The sequence below is a fragment of the Enhydra lutris genome, unplaced genomic scaffold (genome assembly GCF_002288905.1).
Source record: "Enhydra lutris kenyoni isolate GAN:26980312 unplaced genomic scaffold, ASM228890v2 scaffoldscaffold21, whole genome shotgun sequence".
In the NCBI taxonomy this organism is placed as follows: Eukaryota; Metazoa; Chordata; class Mammalia; order Carnivora; family Mustelidae; genus Enhydra; species Enhydra lutris.
The window spans coordinates 2,199,772-2,217,784 of NW_019154105.1; the positions used below are offsets into that span (position 1 = coordinate 2,199,772).

The 18,013-nt window shown below is 36.6% G+C and overlaps 1 protein-coding gene across 1 annotated transcript in view; it reads right to left on the minus strand.

Annotated features, from left to right (window-relative positions):
* Nucleotides 1–1,468: 1,468 nt before the first annotated feature.
* The window catches only part of LOC111148799 (chromosome unknown C4orf22 homolog), a 604,672-nt gene continuing 588,127 nt past the window's right edge, over nt 1,469–18,013 (minus strand). The window contains exon 6 of the mRNA XM_022505611.1: nt 1,469–1,564. Within this exon, the coding sequence (XP_022361319.1) occupies nt 1,469–1,564 (96 nt within the window). The remainder of the gene's footprint in view (nt 1,565–18,013) is intronic.

Below are 18,013 nucleotides of genomic sequence, written 5' to 3' on the forward strand. Positions count from 1 at the left end.
GTTACTAAACATATTCCCTTACATCGCTTGTTGAAAGTGGTGTCTTCCAGTTTTTCCCATTATTCCCTCTGTAACTAACACACATTTTGTGGAAGATATTATGTAAATATCCCATTCCTCATCAAACATTTCATTTATTCCTTTATGTAGATGAGTATGGGTTCATGGTTTTATACTTTCTGCCTGTTGTTCTCGTTATTTATTTTGATGCCCAAACTGTCCCAGGTTTGGCCAGTAGGAACTTTTTCAATGTGGATGTGGTTTCCTTTTGAAAAATCCCTTCATTTTTCAAGAATTTCTTTGCTTTCTGGCACAAAAAGAAGTTCTAGATTCACGTATTTTCCCTGCCTCAGCCCTGGAATCAGTCATTTCCGCAAGGATGATTGCTTCTTTTTGGTAGAAAATGGTGGTGAAAAACCAAGATCTGGGTGCTATGTGTGCTCATTGATATTGGGTGTTGCTGTTTTATTGAACAGAGAAATGGCAGATGCATCATAAAACATTAACATATGTTCTGTATTTGTTGTATATATTGAAAGTGATGAGATCACACCAATACACCCAATTCTAATTTAATACCACTCTCCTCTTGCATGAAATCTCCAATATTATGCAGGCCATCACCCCCCTGTGAATACACCCTTCTCATCCCATTGGAGCTCTGATGCCCTACTCTGGACTTTCCCATTCCCACACATTGACCAGACTTCTGTCTTGCTTGGCCCCAACTAATGGCCATAGTACTGGATTGCTTAGAAGGAGAAGAGAATGGGAAGAAGAGGAAGACTCAAATACTAAGTTTTAAGTCACAAGTGGCACAAAAGCCACCTGCAGTGTCACATGAGGAAAACATGTTCTTCCCTAATGAAGTCCTCACTTCTCTAAAATCTTTTGGTTTCACTTAGATTTCCTTTTCTCAACTTCACGGTCACAGGGTTCATATTGTCCAGGCACACAAGTGTATCAAACACTTCATTTTATACATCATCTCATGGGACATTTGAGATTTTATTTCCTCATACAGAGCTATTGAAAACATTGTATTTATATCTTCTTACTCTTGTTCTTCAATTTCAGACTTCTTATCAATATTCAACAAATTTAGTAGATAGAACTGCCACATGGTATAGATTCCAGACCTCTATATTTGGCAATAGTAGGACCTGGAGTATTTTTGTTTTGGAAAATCTGAGCTACAAAATAAGTAGCAAGAAGATTCTCTCCCATGAACTGTTACAATCAGCTTCAGGATTTAGAGGGAAAAATTTAGAAAAACCTCAAGTCAGATTAAGATCTATACCACACAAAGACAGTCACAATTATGGTTTTCTTTCTAATTTCTTTATCAACTTTTATTATTCCAGCTTTCCTCCCAGCTATAGGACTCATTTATTTTCTAAGTTGTTTCTGGTTACAGAATTCATTCAAATTTAGCATGCCATTAGGGGACCATGTAACATGTTGGTAGTTAAGTTTTTCTTCTCGAAATGTGGTCAAAAAGGACAACTTGAATGTAGAGTTCTGTCTGGATAGGGGTTCTAGTAGAGTTGTCACCTGGGGAAGACTAAAATACATAAATTATATATCATTAATCAGTCCAGTCCATCATGCAAATGATTGGCATTAAACAAATTTTCTTGTTTCAATATTATAGCAACAGAAAAAAAAATGCAATGGCCATCAAGACATTTTCATGTTTCAACTGAAAAGAAATTTAAAAAAATAAATAAAAATGATTAAAAAAGAGACATTTTTATGTTTCCCTTCAGGTTCTTTTTCTTAAGAGTAGTGATAATTCCAATCAGAAGCTTTAAGGCTCTGGGTTGTGACATTACTGAAAATACCTAGGGTCAAAACTGTCAGAAGCTCATACTTGTCTGGACCCTGCTAAACCCCACGAGCCACTAACTCTGAAGAATTTCCAAGGAAGGACTTATAGATACATGTGATCACAGGTTAATAAATCTAAAAAAATCATATCATAATTTCAAGTTTGTCCAATAAAAATGACCTTGATTTTGGAATTGATGAAGACTAGAGGAAGTGCCTATCCATGGTGGGTTTAATTAAAACCTTCTTATCTGTTTAAAAACTATTTGAACTTTTTCCCCCTCCCTTTGAAGGGGAAAAAAGATTTGCTCTTTATATCTTTATTCAAGATAATCTATAATACATCTAGGCTCCTGGGGAACTCCTGTGGGAAGGAGTATTCACTAATGTGGTATTGATAAGAGAGAAAAGAGAGACTCTAAAAGAGTTGGTAATATCTACAATTGGAAATATTATTCAATGCACAGAAGAATGAAGTTACTTGCTCTCTCTTCTTGTAGAAAGAGATGATAAGGCATTTAGATGTAGGACTAGAGGAAAGCTTTCATCCTGCTTTGTCCCCATGATAGTAATTTCTTGTTAGCAAGAAAAAATGTTTTAGTTTATCTTTTAAGTAGAGTCAACAAAACTGTAAAGACTGAAATGGGTAAACAAAAAGAGTGGGTATCCTGAGTGACTCACCTATCCAACTTTTTTCTGCCTTTCATGGTTTTTGTGCTATTTTATAACTCTTTAAGTTCTGGAAAACTTGATAATAATGCAAAATATTCTTGTAAAAAAGATGCAAATTAATTGTATGCAATAGAATTCAATTAATTATTACACTGCATTGAGTTCTATTTATAAATTAATTTCAATTTTTCTTATTCCCTATATATGTTTTGCTCCTAGAATTCTCCTTTGAATTGCTCCTTCTATAATTAGTAAATTAAATATAATAGTTGGTACATTCATGTCATATCTGTAGGAGAGTCATAATTATATTGTTCTATAAAAAATTATCTTGAATACAATTACCTTGTGAGCAATTATCTTGTAGTAAATTACAATGCCCGATTGAGTCAGCTGATGTCTGAGGAACCTGTGTTGTTGGAGGAGTATTATACCTCATGTAGGACATAATTCAGGGCATTTCTTGGTTCTAAGAGGTAAATTCCCTCTTGTCACAGAACTTTCACTTTGCCTATCCTCTGTTTCTTTGCATATTTTCCATTTTACTACTTTTGTGATTTGTTTTTGTTTTTGGGACTTTTAAAATCAACAAATTATTCCCCATTGGTAACAGCAATTTGGTTTTGTGGTGAAAATTTTGTGATCTTTGTAAATGGAGTAATAGATTATAGAGGTTTATTCTTTCTTGGAGAGAAGACAACAGAGAATATGATTTGTTAGTATTTTATTTTCTTTGTCTGCTTGTCTATTTGAGCTCAGATTGAGAATCTTGTGCTTATCAGGAAAGGAAACAACTTTTTGATATATAGTCTGATAATTTTTTTGTGTTTACTTTTGGCCTGTGGCTAATGTTTACAATTCCAGGAAAACAAGGAAATCAAAATTTTGAATGCTTGATATGTGTATACTTAAAAAGTTACTCTTATAGGGGTACCTGGGTGGCATAATAGGTTGGGTGTCTGACTCTTGGTTTTGGCTCAGGTCATGATCTCAGGGTCATGAGATTGAGCCTTGTGTTGGGCTCTGAGCTCAGTGTGGAGCCTGCTTGAGATTCTCACTGCCTTTCCCTCTACCCCTCCCCAGCCGTGCATACTCTCTCTCCCTGAAATATATACATAAATCTTTTTAAAAATGTTATTATTTTGAAACTCAGAAATGTTTTGAACATTAAAGTTCATGTAATTAAGGTAAATTTTGGTAAGTCAGACTAGTATAATCATTTGGCTTAATAAAAATGGCTTATAGTGTGACTTATCAGTGTTAGGTATAATACAAGCATACATTTTATTCTACTTGGGTTTGCTTTTCTTAAATTTATTCAAATACACTGATCAAATTACACAAAGTAATAAGGACAGACTAAAACCACTGTCTATGTGCTTTTGTGTTCCAAAGAAAAAATAGTTTTGTTTTATAATATAAGCTTTATAGTACTGGTTTTACATATGAATATACATTGTGTAAATATATACAGTAGTGTTTTTCAGGCCTTTTTTTCCTTTTTGTTCCTTTTCATAACCTCTGTACAATCTTGAGACTTACTGAGGACTACAAAAAACTTTTATGTGGGTTATAACCATCAATATTTACCATATTAGAAGTTGAGACTGAGAAATTTTTAAATACTTACTGATTCATTTGACTAGAACAATGATGAACATGAATTAAAATGTTAACAGAAATAACATCTTAATATTAATATAAAAATTATTTTGAACTCCTTGGTACCCTGAGATTTGTTGTGACAGAAAAAGCAAAATAAAGGGCAAATTTGGAAGTAAATTTTACTTGACTTGGTTTATAGCACTTGAGTTTGAAATGAAGTGATGAGATACAATAAAATTTTCCTAATGTTTGCCTTATCTTGATGGGCTTGTTTTTTTTACTTACTGGTTCATTCCTTGGCCTATATATAAAATATTTTTTTTGACCTTCTGTATCATCTGTCTAGTTAGCAAATAATGTGTGTCTTATAGGAAATTTTTTCTATGCTTTATATTGAATTTATTACATTCCTGATTAAGAAAAAGAAAGAGAAGAAAGAAAAGAACAGATTCCTCACTTATATAAAGATAAGTTCCTTTATAATCATATTAATGTCTATACTTATTTAAAATGTATTATTATTTTATTTTAAGATTTTATTTATTTATTTGACAGAGAGAGATCACAAGTAGACAGAGAGGCAGGCAGAGAGAGAGAGAGGGAAGCAGTCTCCCTGCTGAGCAGAGAGCCCAATGTGGGACTCGATCCCAGGACCCTGAGATCACGACCTGAGCTGAAGGCAGCGGCTTAAACCACTGAGCCACCCAGGCACCCCTAAAATGTATTATTATTTTAAATGCTTATTTAATTAAATATATGACTAAGTATTATTTCTCTAGTATCCTGATCCTAGCTTAATCAAATGTCCAAATATCCTCTAACAGTTTTAATTTCTAATTTCCTTCCATTAATTGGACTCCAAGTGTAGAAAAGTTAAATGAAACTTTACACGCACTTCACACTTAATTTTCCATGGCCATTTAGTTATTTGCATTGGTTCAAAAAGGAGCTGTTAATTTTTTTAAATTAGGGTGTAATTGTACACACTGAAAAGCCAAGGCCCTACCTGGAATGTCATATTTGAGAACAGTACTCATTTAAATCAGAAGCCACTCTTAATGAACTAAGTTTGACTTTACTTATGGAAGCAATGCCTACAAAGCCCTGACCTATTTCTTGGCTTAGAAAGTCTAAGAATATTATACATTAAATATATGTAATCTTAGTATATTGGGGGGACCTTGAGAAAGAGGAATTTACCCATATTTATAAATATTTCAGGTTAAATATTGTGAAGAACATTTCTTGAGCTTGGTTTCCTAGCCTCAGGTCACCAGATAATAGAGGATTTTAAAAATCCAATTTGAGATTCCGTATAAAAACTTTCAGACATAATTTAATTTAGTATTTGTTCAAAATTGTATAGTTTTAGAGTTTACAAAAGAAACTTAAGGTGTCCCATATGGTAAAATAGCACTTTTACTGCATCTATGTAAACGATCAGGCAAATCTAATGGGACCAGTCTTATTCTATAACAATGATAATTCTTTGAATTTATTATTATAGAAAGAGGAAAGGAGACTGTCAGAAAAAATTGTGAGAGAATTTGAAATAGGAAAAAATCAAATAATGGCTACTGTGACTACTCACTTATGTAGGTTTCCTCATCTTTAACTGATATTACAACTCTGTAAGTTGTAGAAATTTCAGTATAATGCAAAAAAATTATGTCTGTATAAATGCAGAGTAGGGTTCCATAGAATGCAAGTGATCTTTGCATTGATTTTGACAGACTAGTTTTGCACATGTGTAAATTCATTTCAGAATTTCTTCTTCTTCTTCTTTTTTTTTTTTAGAGAGGGAGAAAGAGAATGTGTGCACGCATGCACACACACACACACACACACACACACGGGAAGGAGCAGAGGGAGAGGGACAGGAGAGTCTTAAGTCTCAGCTTGTCACTCCTTGTCACACCAAGCTTGGAGTTCAAGGCAGGGCTTGATCTCATGACTCTGAGATCATGATCTGAGCTGAAATCAAGAGTTGGATGCTTAACCAACTGAGCCACTGAGGTGCCCCTTCATTTCAGAATTTCTTATTCCCTTTATAAATCTCTGCCCTTTGAATTCTTCAAACCAATCATAACATTTTACTGGTCCCTCATTAATGAGTTAAAAATCTTTGACACATGTTTATTTTATGTCTGTATGAAAATCATGATTCTACCTTCTTTTAAAAATTATTCCTCAACAATAGATAATAAGAGTTCTAAAACAATCTTACATATACAACAACAACTAATACCTGAAGCCATTACTAGTTCCTAGAAGAGATGGGTTTCTAAGCCAAACATAAAATATAAGTAAATAAAGTTATTGGGATAAGATCAATAGTTATAAATTACTGAAAAATAATAATTGATAGAACAAAGTAAAAAGACTCTAACCTTACTTCAAAAAATCCTAGAAAAATTATATACTTAAATATAGAAAGAAAACAACAAACTAAGGTAGAAGGAAATATAGGTCAATATTCATTAGTCTTTGCATGGGAATCTTTTTAAACATGGAAACACAGAAGAAATCAGCAAGGGAATTTAATAGTTTGAACTATATAAAAGCTTAACGTCAAAAAACATTAGGTTAAAAAAATAGATATCTAAATTGTAATATGTCACTAAAAAGTATGATCGACAAAGATTTTCTACCTTTTATATAATTTAAATTTTATATAAATTTATATAAATTTATAAATTTATATACATTTATTTATATAAAATTTATAAAATTTTATATAAATTTAAAATTTAATTTTAAAAAACCCTATTTAAACCCTATAGAGAGTAAGAGAGAGGCAAGATGGCAGAGGGGTAGCAGACTGAAACGACATCAGATCCTAGCAGTTAAGCTAGATAGGTATCAAACCATTCCGAACACCTACAAACGCAACAGGAGATCGAAGAGAAGAAGAGCAGCAGTTCTAGAAACAGAAAATCTATCACTTTCTGAATGGTAGAATGTGCAGAGAAGTGAATCTGAAGTGACGGGAAGACAGACCACTGGGAATGGGCCAGCTCCCGGCAAGTGGCGGAGTAGTGGAGCACAAAATCGGAACTTTTAGAAGTCTGCTCCACTAAGGGACATCATTCCAGAGGCTAAGGGGGGTGGAGCCCTTGTGGTGACAGTGTGGTCTCAGGTCCTGTGGGGTCACAGAAAGATTGGGGGTGTCTGAGTGTGGCAGAGCTGTGAGGTATCAGAGCGGGGAAGCCAACTACAGAGATGGAGCCAAAGAGTGAGCTTTCAGATCAGGGTTACTTTAAACCTTGATCCAAGGCACAGTCGGGCCACTGTTCTTCGAGCAGGGACTCCACAAGTGGCAGAACTGGGGAGACTCATCTTCCTGCTCTTGGAGGAGCAACGTGGCAGGAATCTGTTGGGTTTGGAGACTCTAAACGGGGCCATGTGCCAAAGATAGAGATGCTTAGCCATAGGCTGGGGGAGCTGGGAGTGTGGTTGGAGACCATGGGGACAGGAGTCATTCACTGCTTATCTCTGAGGGCGCACTGAGGAGTGGGGCCCAAGCTCTTGGTTCCTCTGGGCCAGAGACTGGGAGGTTGCCATTTTCATTCCCGTCCTCCAGAGCTCTATGGAAAGTGTTTGGGGAACAAAAGCTCCCGAGAGCAAAACTGAGCAGATTACTTAGCCTGGTCTCTGGCAAGGGTGGTGCAATTCTACCTCTGCCAAAGACATTTGAGAATCACTGCAACAGGTTCCCTCCCCCAGATGATCAGCAAGAACATCCAGCTAAGATCAAGCTCACCAATCAAGGAGAATAGCAGAACTCCAGACCTGGGGGAAAGCAACACATAGAATTATGGCTTTCCCCCATGATCTTTAGTCTTGCAAAGTTAATTTTTTTTCAATTTTATTTTTTTCTTATTCTATTTTTTAAAAGATTTTATTTATTTATTTGAGAGAGAGAGAGAATTAGAAGAGGGAGGTCAGCAGGAGAAGCAGACTCCCTGCTGAGCAGGAAGCCCAAAGTGGGACTCAATCCCGGGACTCGAGGATCATGACCTGATCCAAAGGCAGTTGCTTAACCAACTGAGCCACCCAGGTGCCCTCTTATTCTATTTTTTTTTAACTTTTCCTCTTTCCTCTTTTAGCATGTTTTAACTAGTTTATCTTAACAATACCTTTCTAAAAATATCTTTTTAAACCTTCATTGTTACAGTCATATTTTATCCCTTATTGTATTGTATTTAACCTTATTTTTGGTATACATATAGGTGTTTTTTTTTTCCAAATAATGTTGGGATAAAATTTCTTCTAATAGATCCAAATATACCCTAATCTAACACATGTTTTGTTCTAGTTTCCAGTCGGAGCAATTCCGTCCCCCCCCTTTTTTTCCTTTTCTTTTTCCAAACAACTTATCTTACTATTCCTTCTTTAGAATTTTTTTAAAATTTTCATCTTTATGGTCATATACCATCCCTTCATCATGTTTACCCTTATTTTTGTATATGTATAAGTTTTTCTTTCTTTAAAACTTTTGGAGGTAATTTCTCCTAAGAGACCAAAATACACCAAAAATCAAGTGAGTGGGCTCTGATCTATTCACCAGTCTTTATATATATATATATATATATATATATATATCATATAATTTTTTATTTTTTATTTTTTTATTTCTTTTTTCCCCCTTTCTTCTCCCCCCCAGTTTTGGGAATCTTCTGATTTGGTTAGCATACATTTTTCTGGGGTCTTTGCCACCATTTTAGTATTTTATTCTCTCATTTATATATTCTTATCTGGATAAAACGACAAGGCAGAAAAACTCACCACAAAGAAAAAGAAGAAGAAGCAGTACCAATGGCTAGGGACCTAATCAATATGGACATTGGTAATATGTCAGAGCTAGACTTCAGAATGACGATTATAAAGGTGCTAGCTGGGCTTGAAAAAGGCATGGAAGATACTAGAGAAATGCTTTCTGAAGGAATAAAATCCCTTTCTGGAGAACTAAAAGAACTAAAATCTAACCAGGTTGAAATTAAAAAGGCTATTAATGAGGTGCAATAAAAAATGGAGGCTCTTACTGCTAGGACAAATGAGGCAGAAGAAAGAATTAGGGATATAGAAGACCAAATGATGGAGAATAAAGAAACGGAACAAAAGAGATAAACAACTACTGGACCAAGAAGGGAGAATTTGAGAGATAAGCGATGCCATAAGATGAACAATATTAGAATAATTGGGATTCCAGAAGAAGAAGAAAGAGGGAGAGGGACAGAAGGTATATTGGAGTGAATTATAGTAGATAATTTCCCTACTATGGCAAAGGAAACAAGCATCAAAATCCAGGAGGCACAGAGAACCCCCCTTAAAATCATTAAAAATAGGTCCACACCCCATCATCTAATAGTAATACGTACAACTCTTAGTGACAAATAGAAAATCCTGAATGCAGCTTGGAACAGGAAGTCTATAACAAACAGACATCTAACATACAATGGTAGAAATATTAGACTGGCATCAGACTTATCCACAGAGACCTAGCAGGCCAGAAAGGACTGGCATGACATATTCAGAGCACGAAATGAGAAAAATTTGCAGTCAAGAATACTATACCCAGCTAGGCTATCATTGAAAATAGAAGGAGAGATAAAAAAAAAAACTTCCAGGACAAACAAAAACTAAAAGAATTTGCAAACACAAAAACAGCCCTACAGGAAATATTGAAAGGGGTCCTCTAAAGCAAAGGGAGAGCCTAAAAGTAGTAGACCAGAAAGGAACAGAGACAATACACAGTAATAGTCACCTTACAGGCAATATAAGGGCACTAAATTCGTATCTTTCAATAGTTATCCTGAATATAAATGGACTACATGCCCCAATCAAAAGACACAGGGTATCAGAATGGATAAAAAACAAAACCCATCAATATGTTGTCTACAAGAAACTCATTTTAGGCCCAAAGTCACCTCCAGATTTAAAGTGAGGGGATGGAAAACAATTTACCATGATGACATCAGAAGAAAGCTGGGGTGGCAATCCTTATATCACATAAATTAGATTTTAAGCCAAAGACTATAATAAGAAATGAGGAAGGACACTATATCATACTCAAAGGGTCTGTCCAATAAGAAGATCTAACAATTTTAAATATCTATGCCCCTAACATGGGAGCACCAACTATATAAACCCATTAATAACAAAATCAAAGAAACACATCGACAATAATATAATAATAGTAGGGAATATTAACACCCCCCTCACTGAAATGGACAGATCATCCAAGCAAAAGATCAACAAGGAAATAAAGGCCTTAAATGACATATTGGACCAGATGGGACATCACAGATATATTCAGAACATTCCATCCCAAAGCACCAAAATAGACATTCTTCTCTAGTGCACATGGAACATTCTTCACAATAGACCACATCCTGGTCACAAATCAGGTCTCAACTGGTACCAAAAGATTGGGATCATTCCCTGCATATTTTCAGACTACAATGCTCTGAAGCTAGAACCCAATCACAAGAGGAAAGTTGGAAAGAACCCAAATATATGGAGGCTAAAGAGCATCCTACTAAAGAATGAATGGGTCAACCAGGAAATTAAAGAAGAATTGAAAAAATTCATGGAAACAAATGATAATGAAAACACAGCTGTTCAAAATCTGTGGGGCACAGCACAGGCAGTCCTGAGAGGAAAGCATATAGCCACACAAGCCTTTCACAAGAAACAAGAAAGGTCTCAAGTACATAACCTAACCCTACACCTACAGGAGCTGGAGAAAGAACACCAAAGAATGCTTAATCCCAGTAGGAGAAGAGAAATCATAAAGATCAGAGCAGAAATCAATGAAATAGAAACCAAAAGAACACTAGAACAGACCAAAGAAAGTAGGAGCTGGTTCTTTGAAAGAATTAATAAGATTGATAAACCCCTGGCTAGACTTATCAAAAAGAAGAGAGAAAGGATCAAATAAATAAATCATGAATGAAAGAGGAGAGATCACAACCAACACCAAAGAAATACAAACAATTAGAAGAACATATTATGAGCAACTAAATGCCATCAAATTTGACAATCTGGAAGAAATGGATGCATTCCTAGAGACACATAAACTCCCACAACTGAACCAGGAAGAAATAGAAAACCTTAACAGACCCATAACCAGTAAGGAGATTGAAGCAGTCATCAAAAATCTCCCAACAAACGAGAACCCAGGGGCAGGTGGCTTCCCGGGGGAATTCTACCAAACACTTAAAGAAGAACTAATACCTATTCTCCTGAAACTGTTCCAAAAAATAGAAATGGAAGGAAAACTTCCAAACTCATTTTATGAGGCCAGCATCACCTTGATCCCAAAACCAGACAAGGATCCCATCAAAAAAGAGAACTACAGACCAATATCCTTGATGAATACAGATGCAAAAATTCTCACCAAAATACTAGCCAATAGGATTCAACAGTACGTGAAAAGGATTATTCACCATGACCAAGTGGGATTTATTCCAGGGCTGCAAGGTTGGTTCAACATCCGCAAATCAATCAATGTGATACAACACATTAATAAAAGAAAGAACAAGAACCATATGATACTCTCCATAGATGCTGAAAAAGCATTTGACAAAGTACAGCATTCCCTTCCTGATCAAAACTCTTCAAAGTGTAGGGATAGAGGGCACATACCTCAATATTATCAAAGCCATCTATGAAAAACCCACCGCAAATATCATTCTCAATGGAGAAAAACTGAAAGCTTTTCCGCTAAGGTCAGGAACACGGCAGGGATGTCCGTTATCACCACTGCTATTCAACATAGTACTAGAAGTCCTAGCCTCAGCAATCAGACAACAAAAGGAAATTAAAGGCATCCAAATTGGCAAAGAAGAAGTCAAACTATCACTCTTTGCAGATGATATGATACTATATGTGGAAAACCCAAAAGACTCCACTCCAAAACTGCTAGAACTTGTACAGGAATTCAGTAAAGTGTCAGGATATAAAATCAATGCACAGAAATCAGTTGCATTTCTCTACACCAACAACAAGACAGAAGAAAGAGAAATTAAGGAGTCCATCCCATTTACAATTGCACCCAAAACTATAAGATACCTAGGAATAAACCTAACCAAAGAGACTAAGAATCTATACACAGAAAACTATAAAGTACTCATGAAAGAAATTGAGGAAGACACAAAGAAATGGAAAAATGTTCCATGCTCCTGGATTGGAAGAATAAATATTGTGAAAATGTCTATGCTACCTAAAGCAATCTACACATTTAATGCAATTCCTATCAAAGTACCATCCATTTTTTTCAAAGAAATGGAACAAATAATCCTAAAATTTATATGGAACCAGAAAAGACCTCAAATAGCCAAAGGGATATTGAAAAAGAAAGCCAAAGTCGGTGGCATCACAATTCCGGACTTCAAGCTCTATTACAAAGCGGTCATCATCAAGACAGCATGGTACTGGCACAAAAACAGACACATAGATCAATGGAACAGAGTAGAGAGCCCAGAAATAGACCCTCAACTCTATGGTCAACTAATGTTCGACAAAGCAGGAAAGAATGTCCAATGGAAAAAAGACAGCCTCTTCAATAAATGGTGTTGGGAAAATAGGACAGCCACATGCAGAAAAATGAAATTGGATCATTTCCTTACACCACACACGAAAATAGACTCAAAATGGATGAAGGATCTCAATGTGAGAAAGAAATCCATCCAAATCCTTGAGGAGAACACAGGCAGCAACCTCTTCGACCTCAGCCGCTGCAACATCTTCCTAGGAACATCGCCAAAGGCAAGGGAAGCAAGGGCAAAAATGAACTATTGGGACTTCATCAAGATCAAAAGCTTTTGCACAGCAAAGGAAACAGTTAACAAAACTAAAAGACAACTGACAGAATGGGAGAAGATATTTGCAAACGACATATCAGATAAAGGGCTAGTGTCCAAAATCTATAAAGAACTTAGCAAACTCAACACCCAAAGAACAAATAATCCAATCAAGAAATGGACAGAGGACATGAACAGACATTTGTGCAAAGAAGACATCCAGATGGCCAACAGACACATGAAAAAGTGCTCCACATCACTCGGCATCAGGGAAATACAAATCAAAACCACAATGAGATATCACCTCACACCAGTCAGAATGGCTAAAATTAACAAGTCAGGAAATGACAGATGCTGGCGAGGATGCGGAGAAAGGGGAACCCTCCTACACTGTTGGTGGGAATGCAAGCTGGTGCAACCACTCTGGAAGACAGCATGGAGGTTCCTCAAAATGTTGAAAATAGAACTACCCTATCACCCAGCAATTGCACTACTGGGTATTTACCCTAAAGATACAAACATAGTGATCTGAAGGGGCACGTGCACCTGAATGTTTATAGCAGCAATGTCCACAATAGCCAAAGTATGGAAAGAATCCAGATGTCCATCAACAGATGAATGGATAAAGAAGAGGTGGTATATATACAGAATGGAATACTATGCAGCCATCAAAAGAAATGAAATCTTGCCATTTGCGACGACGTGGATGAAACTAGAGGTTATCATGCTTAGCGAAATAAGTCAATCGGAGAAAGACAACTATCATATGATCTCCCTGATATGAGGGAGAGGAGATGCAACATGGGGGGTGAAGGGGGTAGGAGAAGAATAAATGAAACAAGATGGGATTGGGAGGGAGACAAACCATAAGTGACTCTTAATCTCACAAAACAAACTGAGGGTTGATGGGGGGAAGGGGGTTGGGAGGGGGGGTGGGTTCATGGACATTGGGGAGGGTATGTGCTATGGTGAGTGCTGTGAAGTGTGTAAACCTGGCAATTCACAGACCTGTACTTCTGGGGATAAAAATATATGTTTATAAAAAATAACATTAAAAAAAAAGAAGATGTGGTATATATATATATATACAATGGAATATTATGTAGCCATCCAAAGAAATGAAATCTTGCCATTTGCAATGACATGGATGGAAGTAAAGGGTATTAGGCTGAGTGAAATAATTTAATCAGAGAAAGACAATTATCATATGATCTCCCTGCTATAAGGAATCTCAGAGGCAAAGTTGGGGGTTTGGGGATAGGAAAGGAAAAAATGAAACAAGATGGGATTGAGAGGGAGACAAACCATAAGAAACTCTCAATCTTATAAAACAGACTGAGGGTTGCTGGGGGAATGGTGGAGAGGGTGTTTGGGTTATGTACGTTGAAGAGGGTATGTGTTATGCTGAGTGCTGTGAAGTGTGTAAGCCTGATGATTCACAGACCTGTACCCCTGGGTAAATAATACATTATATGTTAATAAAAATAATCAGTAAAAAAAATTAAAAATTCTGTATAGAAAAGTGTGTAGCAGACGATAACAATTACAGAAGAAGAAATGCAATATACTAACATGCATATGAAAGAAATGTTCACCTCTAATAATAATAGCAATGAGGGGCGCCTGGGTGGCTCAGTGGGTTAAGCCTCTGCCTTCGGTTCAGGTCATGGTCTCAGGGTCCTGGGATCCAGCTGCACACATCAGACTCTCCGCTCAGTGGGGAGGCTGCTTCCTCTCTCTTTGCCTGCCTCTCTGCCTACTTGTGATCTCTGTCTACCAAATAAATAAATAAAATCTTTTAAAAAACTAACAATGAAAATGAAAATGACTCCAAATAAGTCTGAACCATAAAATCAACCAAGTTTAAAAAGCATGCAAAAATAGGGCATGGTGAATAGTCAGCCTTAAATAGTTCAGTAAATTGATACTAACTACAAAGTGAGTTAACAATATCCTTATAAAGCTTTCTGATATATCTTTTTGACTAAGCATTTTCCATTTTAAAAATCTGTCTTTGGGGCACCTGGGTGGCTCTGTCGGTTAAGCATCGGCTTTCGGCTTAGGTCATGATCCCCAGGTCCTGGAATCAAGTCCCATGTTGGGTTCTACTTCTCCCTCTTCTTCTTCCCCCTCTCTTTCCACTCATGCTCTGTCTCTGGCTTTCTTTCTCTCAAATAAATAAATAAAATCTTTAAAAGAAAAAATAAAAGAATCCATCTTAAAGACAAAATCAGAAACTTGGTTATAGACACTCATTTAAACCTTGGAGAGGGGCGCCTGGGTGGCTCAGTGGGTTAAAGCCTCTGCCTTCGGCTCAGGTCATGATCCCAGGGTCCTGGGATCGAGCCCCGCATCGGGCTCTCTGCTCAGCGGGGAGCCTGCTTCCTCCTCTCTCTGCCTGCCTCTCTGCCTACTGTGATCTCTGTCAAATAAAAAAAAAAATTATAAAAAAAAAATAAACCTTGGAGAGAAAAACAGAGACCAGTGTCCATAAATGGGAAATTCCTATGTAAATTATGACTAATTCCTAGAATATTATTTACATTGTTTTACAGCTTGCTTTTTTCACTTAATAATGTCACATGAACATTTTTTCATACTAGTACATCACTTTTACTAACTATAGCTTTATTTTTTTAAGACTGCTGCGTATTATTTCACTATGTTGATGTATCATGATTTATTTAACCATTGCCAGTCACAGGCACACAGATTATTTCCAGTGTTTGACTACTGTAGGGAAGAGTGATACTCTAGGACTTCCATTGTTTCTAAGTTGATACACTGCAAGGAAACAATATTCATTAACTGACCATCTATTCAGTGGCATATTAAATACATTTTCTTATTTAATCTTCACAACAACCTTTTGTGAAATGGTTGTTTTACAGAGTTTACAGATGAGAAGATAGTGGTAGAAAAGTGCTTGGAGAAACTAAGCAGTTTGCCCTGATCACAAAGCTGATAGGATCTATTTAGGTCTAGCCCCTCTTAAATAGCTCTAAGCTCCAGCCTGAGTCCTGGTAGCAATTCCTGACCCTTTCCTGCTTGTTCTATTGTTCATCCAGACCCTTGAACTGCCCCCAGGTATTTTGGAGAGTACTTAGGTCTCATTTTCAAGTGGAATTCATTAAGAGATGTATGCAGGTCTTTCAATATCCTAAACTATTATACTACTCTGTGTGTATGGCCATATGTACATTTTTTTTTGGAGCAAATCCATGAAATTTTAAAATAAGTTGTATTTCCCAAAAAATTAAGAACCTATCCTCTGGAGCGGCCTCTTGTGCTTGTGAGGTCGTTTTCTGGGGATACCAAGTTGGGGCTGCCATTTGCTTGATTGTGTTTTATGCTGAGATATCCCAGCCAGCAATAACAATTGAGAAACTGTCGACATAAAATTTTCCACTCTTGCCAATGGCCTTGATCACTGTTCATGCTATCGTGTTCCATGTTCCAATAAATGTCAACATCCCTCACTCTGCTTTGGGATTTCAGTGCCTCAGAAATTGTAAGCATCTGCTGGGGTGGTGAATGGTTAAGAAGGGGCCATGGGAGTTGACTACCGGTTCAACTGTTGAGACCAGAAGAAATCATGCTCCCCTTGAATTAGAAATAATCCCTTAGCTGTGGTTTTGCACCTGCAATGACTCCATGCCTGATTTGTGAGTTTTCTGGTGTCTGTTTCTTTGTCATTAAATATTAAGTCTTTGAAATCATGGAGGAAACAATTCTTTTGTTCTTATTCATGCATTTCATTCAGCCAGGAACCTAAACTTCCACTCTTTCTGATACTTTTGCCCCTAACTTGTGATAAGTTTTGCAAAAAAGTGAGCATGAACTGAGGGAAAAGCTCTTTTTCTCCAGTTTCTCCTTTCTCACTTCCACAGTAGTTCTATTATACCTTTGGAATTCTGTTTTATTATGCTGCCCTTCTAGTTAGAAGCTTAAAGCTGCATTTTTTTCTTTGTCATGTATTTTTATTGGGATATTTCCTTTTTTTCACTGCATACATTCAGCTTGGATGGTGAGTGGTTATCACTCATACTTTCTTAGCATTAAGCACTGATATGCAAACAATAATGCAAATTTTTATATTTAATTTTCTCTTTCCTCCAGCTCACCTTTCTTGTGCTATGCTTCATTTGTGAGTTCATACACCGGACACCTAACAACCTATGGTTGTCTCTACGGGATGTTCTGTAATAGTGTGTGTAAAATTAAAATCAGTTTTTCAGGTCAAGAGGAGGGCACAGCATTGAAGTTTTAGGAGTTTTACTTCATAAAACTCAAGCTCTGTTATGTAATTTTAAGATATTCCTCAAGGCCATTGATTTTAGCAGCAGTTTGTTGAGTAAATACTTAATTTATATGTGGTAGACTTTCAGTTCAGGTATACCAGGTGATTGCCCAGGGGAGAAAATGTTTAAAAGCTTCTTAGTATGTGGGTGTTTTAGGGCTATAATCAACCAAACAGTCAGTAATTTGGGCAGTGAAACCAGAAAGTTGGCAAGACCTCAGCTTTACCTAATAAGTGTGCCTGTGCCACAGTTAAATAGGAACATTTACAAGAGGCCTCCAAGGAAATCTAGGAGCCAGAAAAGTGGTGTAGGTAAGTGAGTGTCCTGTGCTCCAGTAATTCGAGTTTGCGTGGGGCTGGAGGGAACACTGATGGAGAGTTTGAAGAAACCATACCTTTGCTTAAATATATTCTATTTAGTAGGGGTTGTTTGTTTGTTTGTTTTTCCTTAAATGTGCAGTAGGAAATATGCCTGAACTCCTTAAAAAGGCAGATGGTAAAATTGAGAACCTTCACTAGGACTGTGGAGCTTCAAGGGATAAAGTCTGGATCATCTGCAGGAAGGATGTAGACATGTAACGGGCCGCCATTTTGAGAGGAGCAATTTCAGTCCTGTGACAGGTTCCTTCTGATGTTAATGTAGTCAGTGAACCAGGAGGCGGCATTGAGGCAATTAATACCTTTCCTGCTCATAGCAAATACTTGGGTGGTGGTTGCTTTGGAGGAACAAAAAAGAGAGGACTTTTGATAAAATACCACTAGAATCATTCGAATCTTCCTTTAAATTAAACAAACAAAA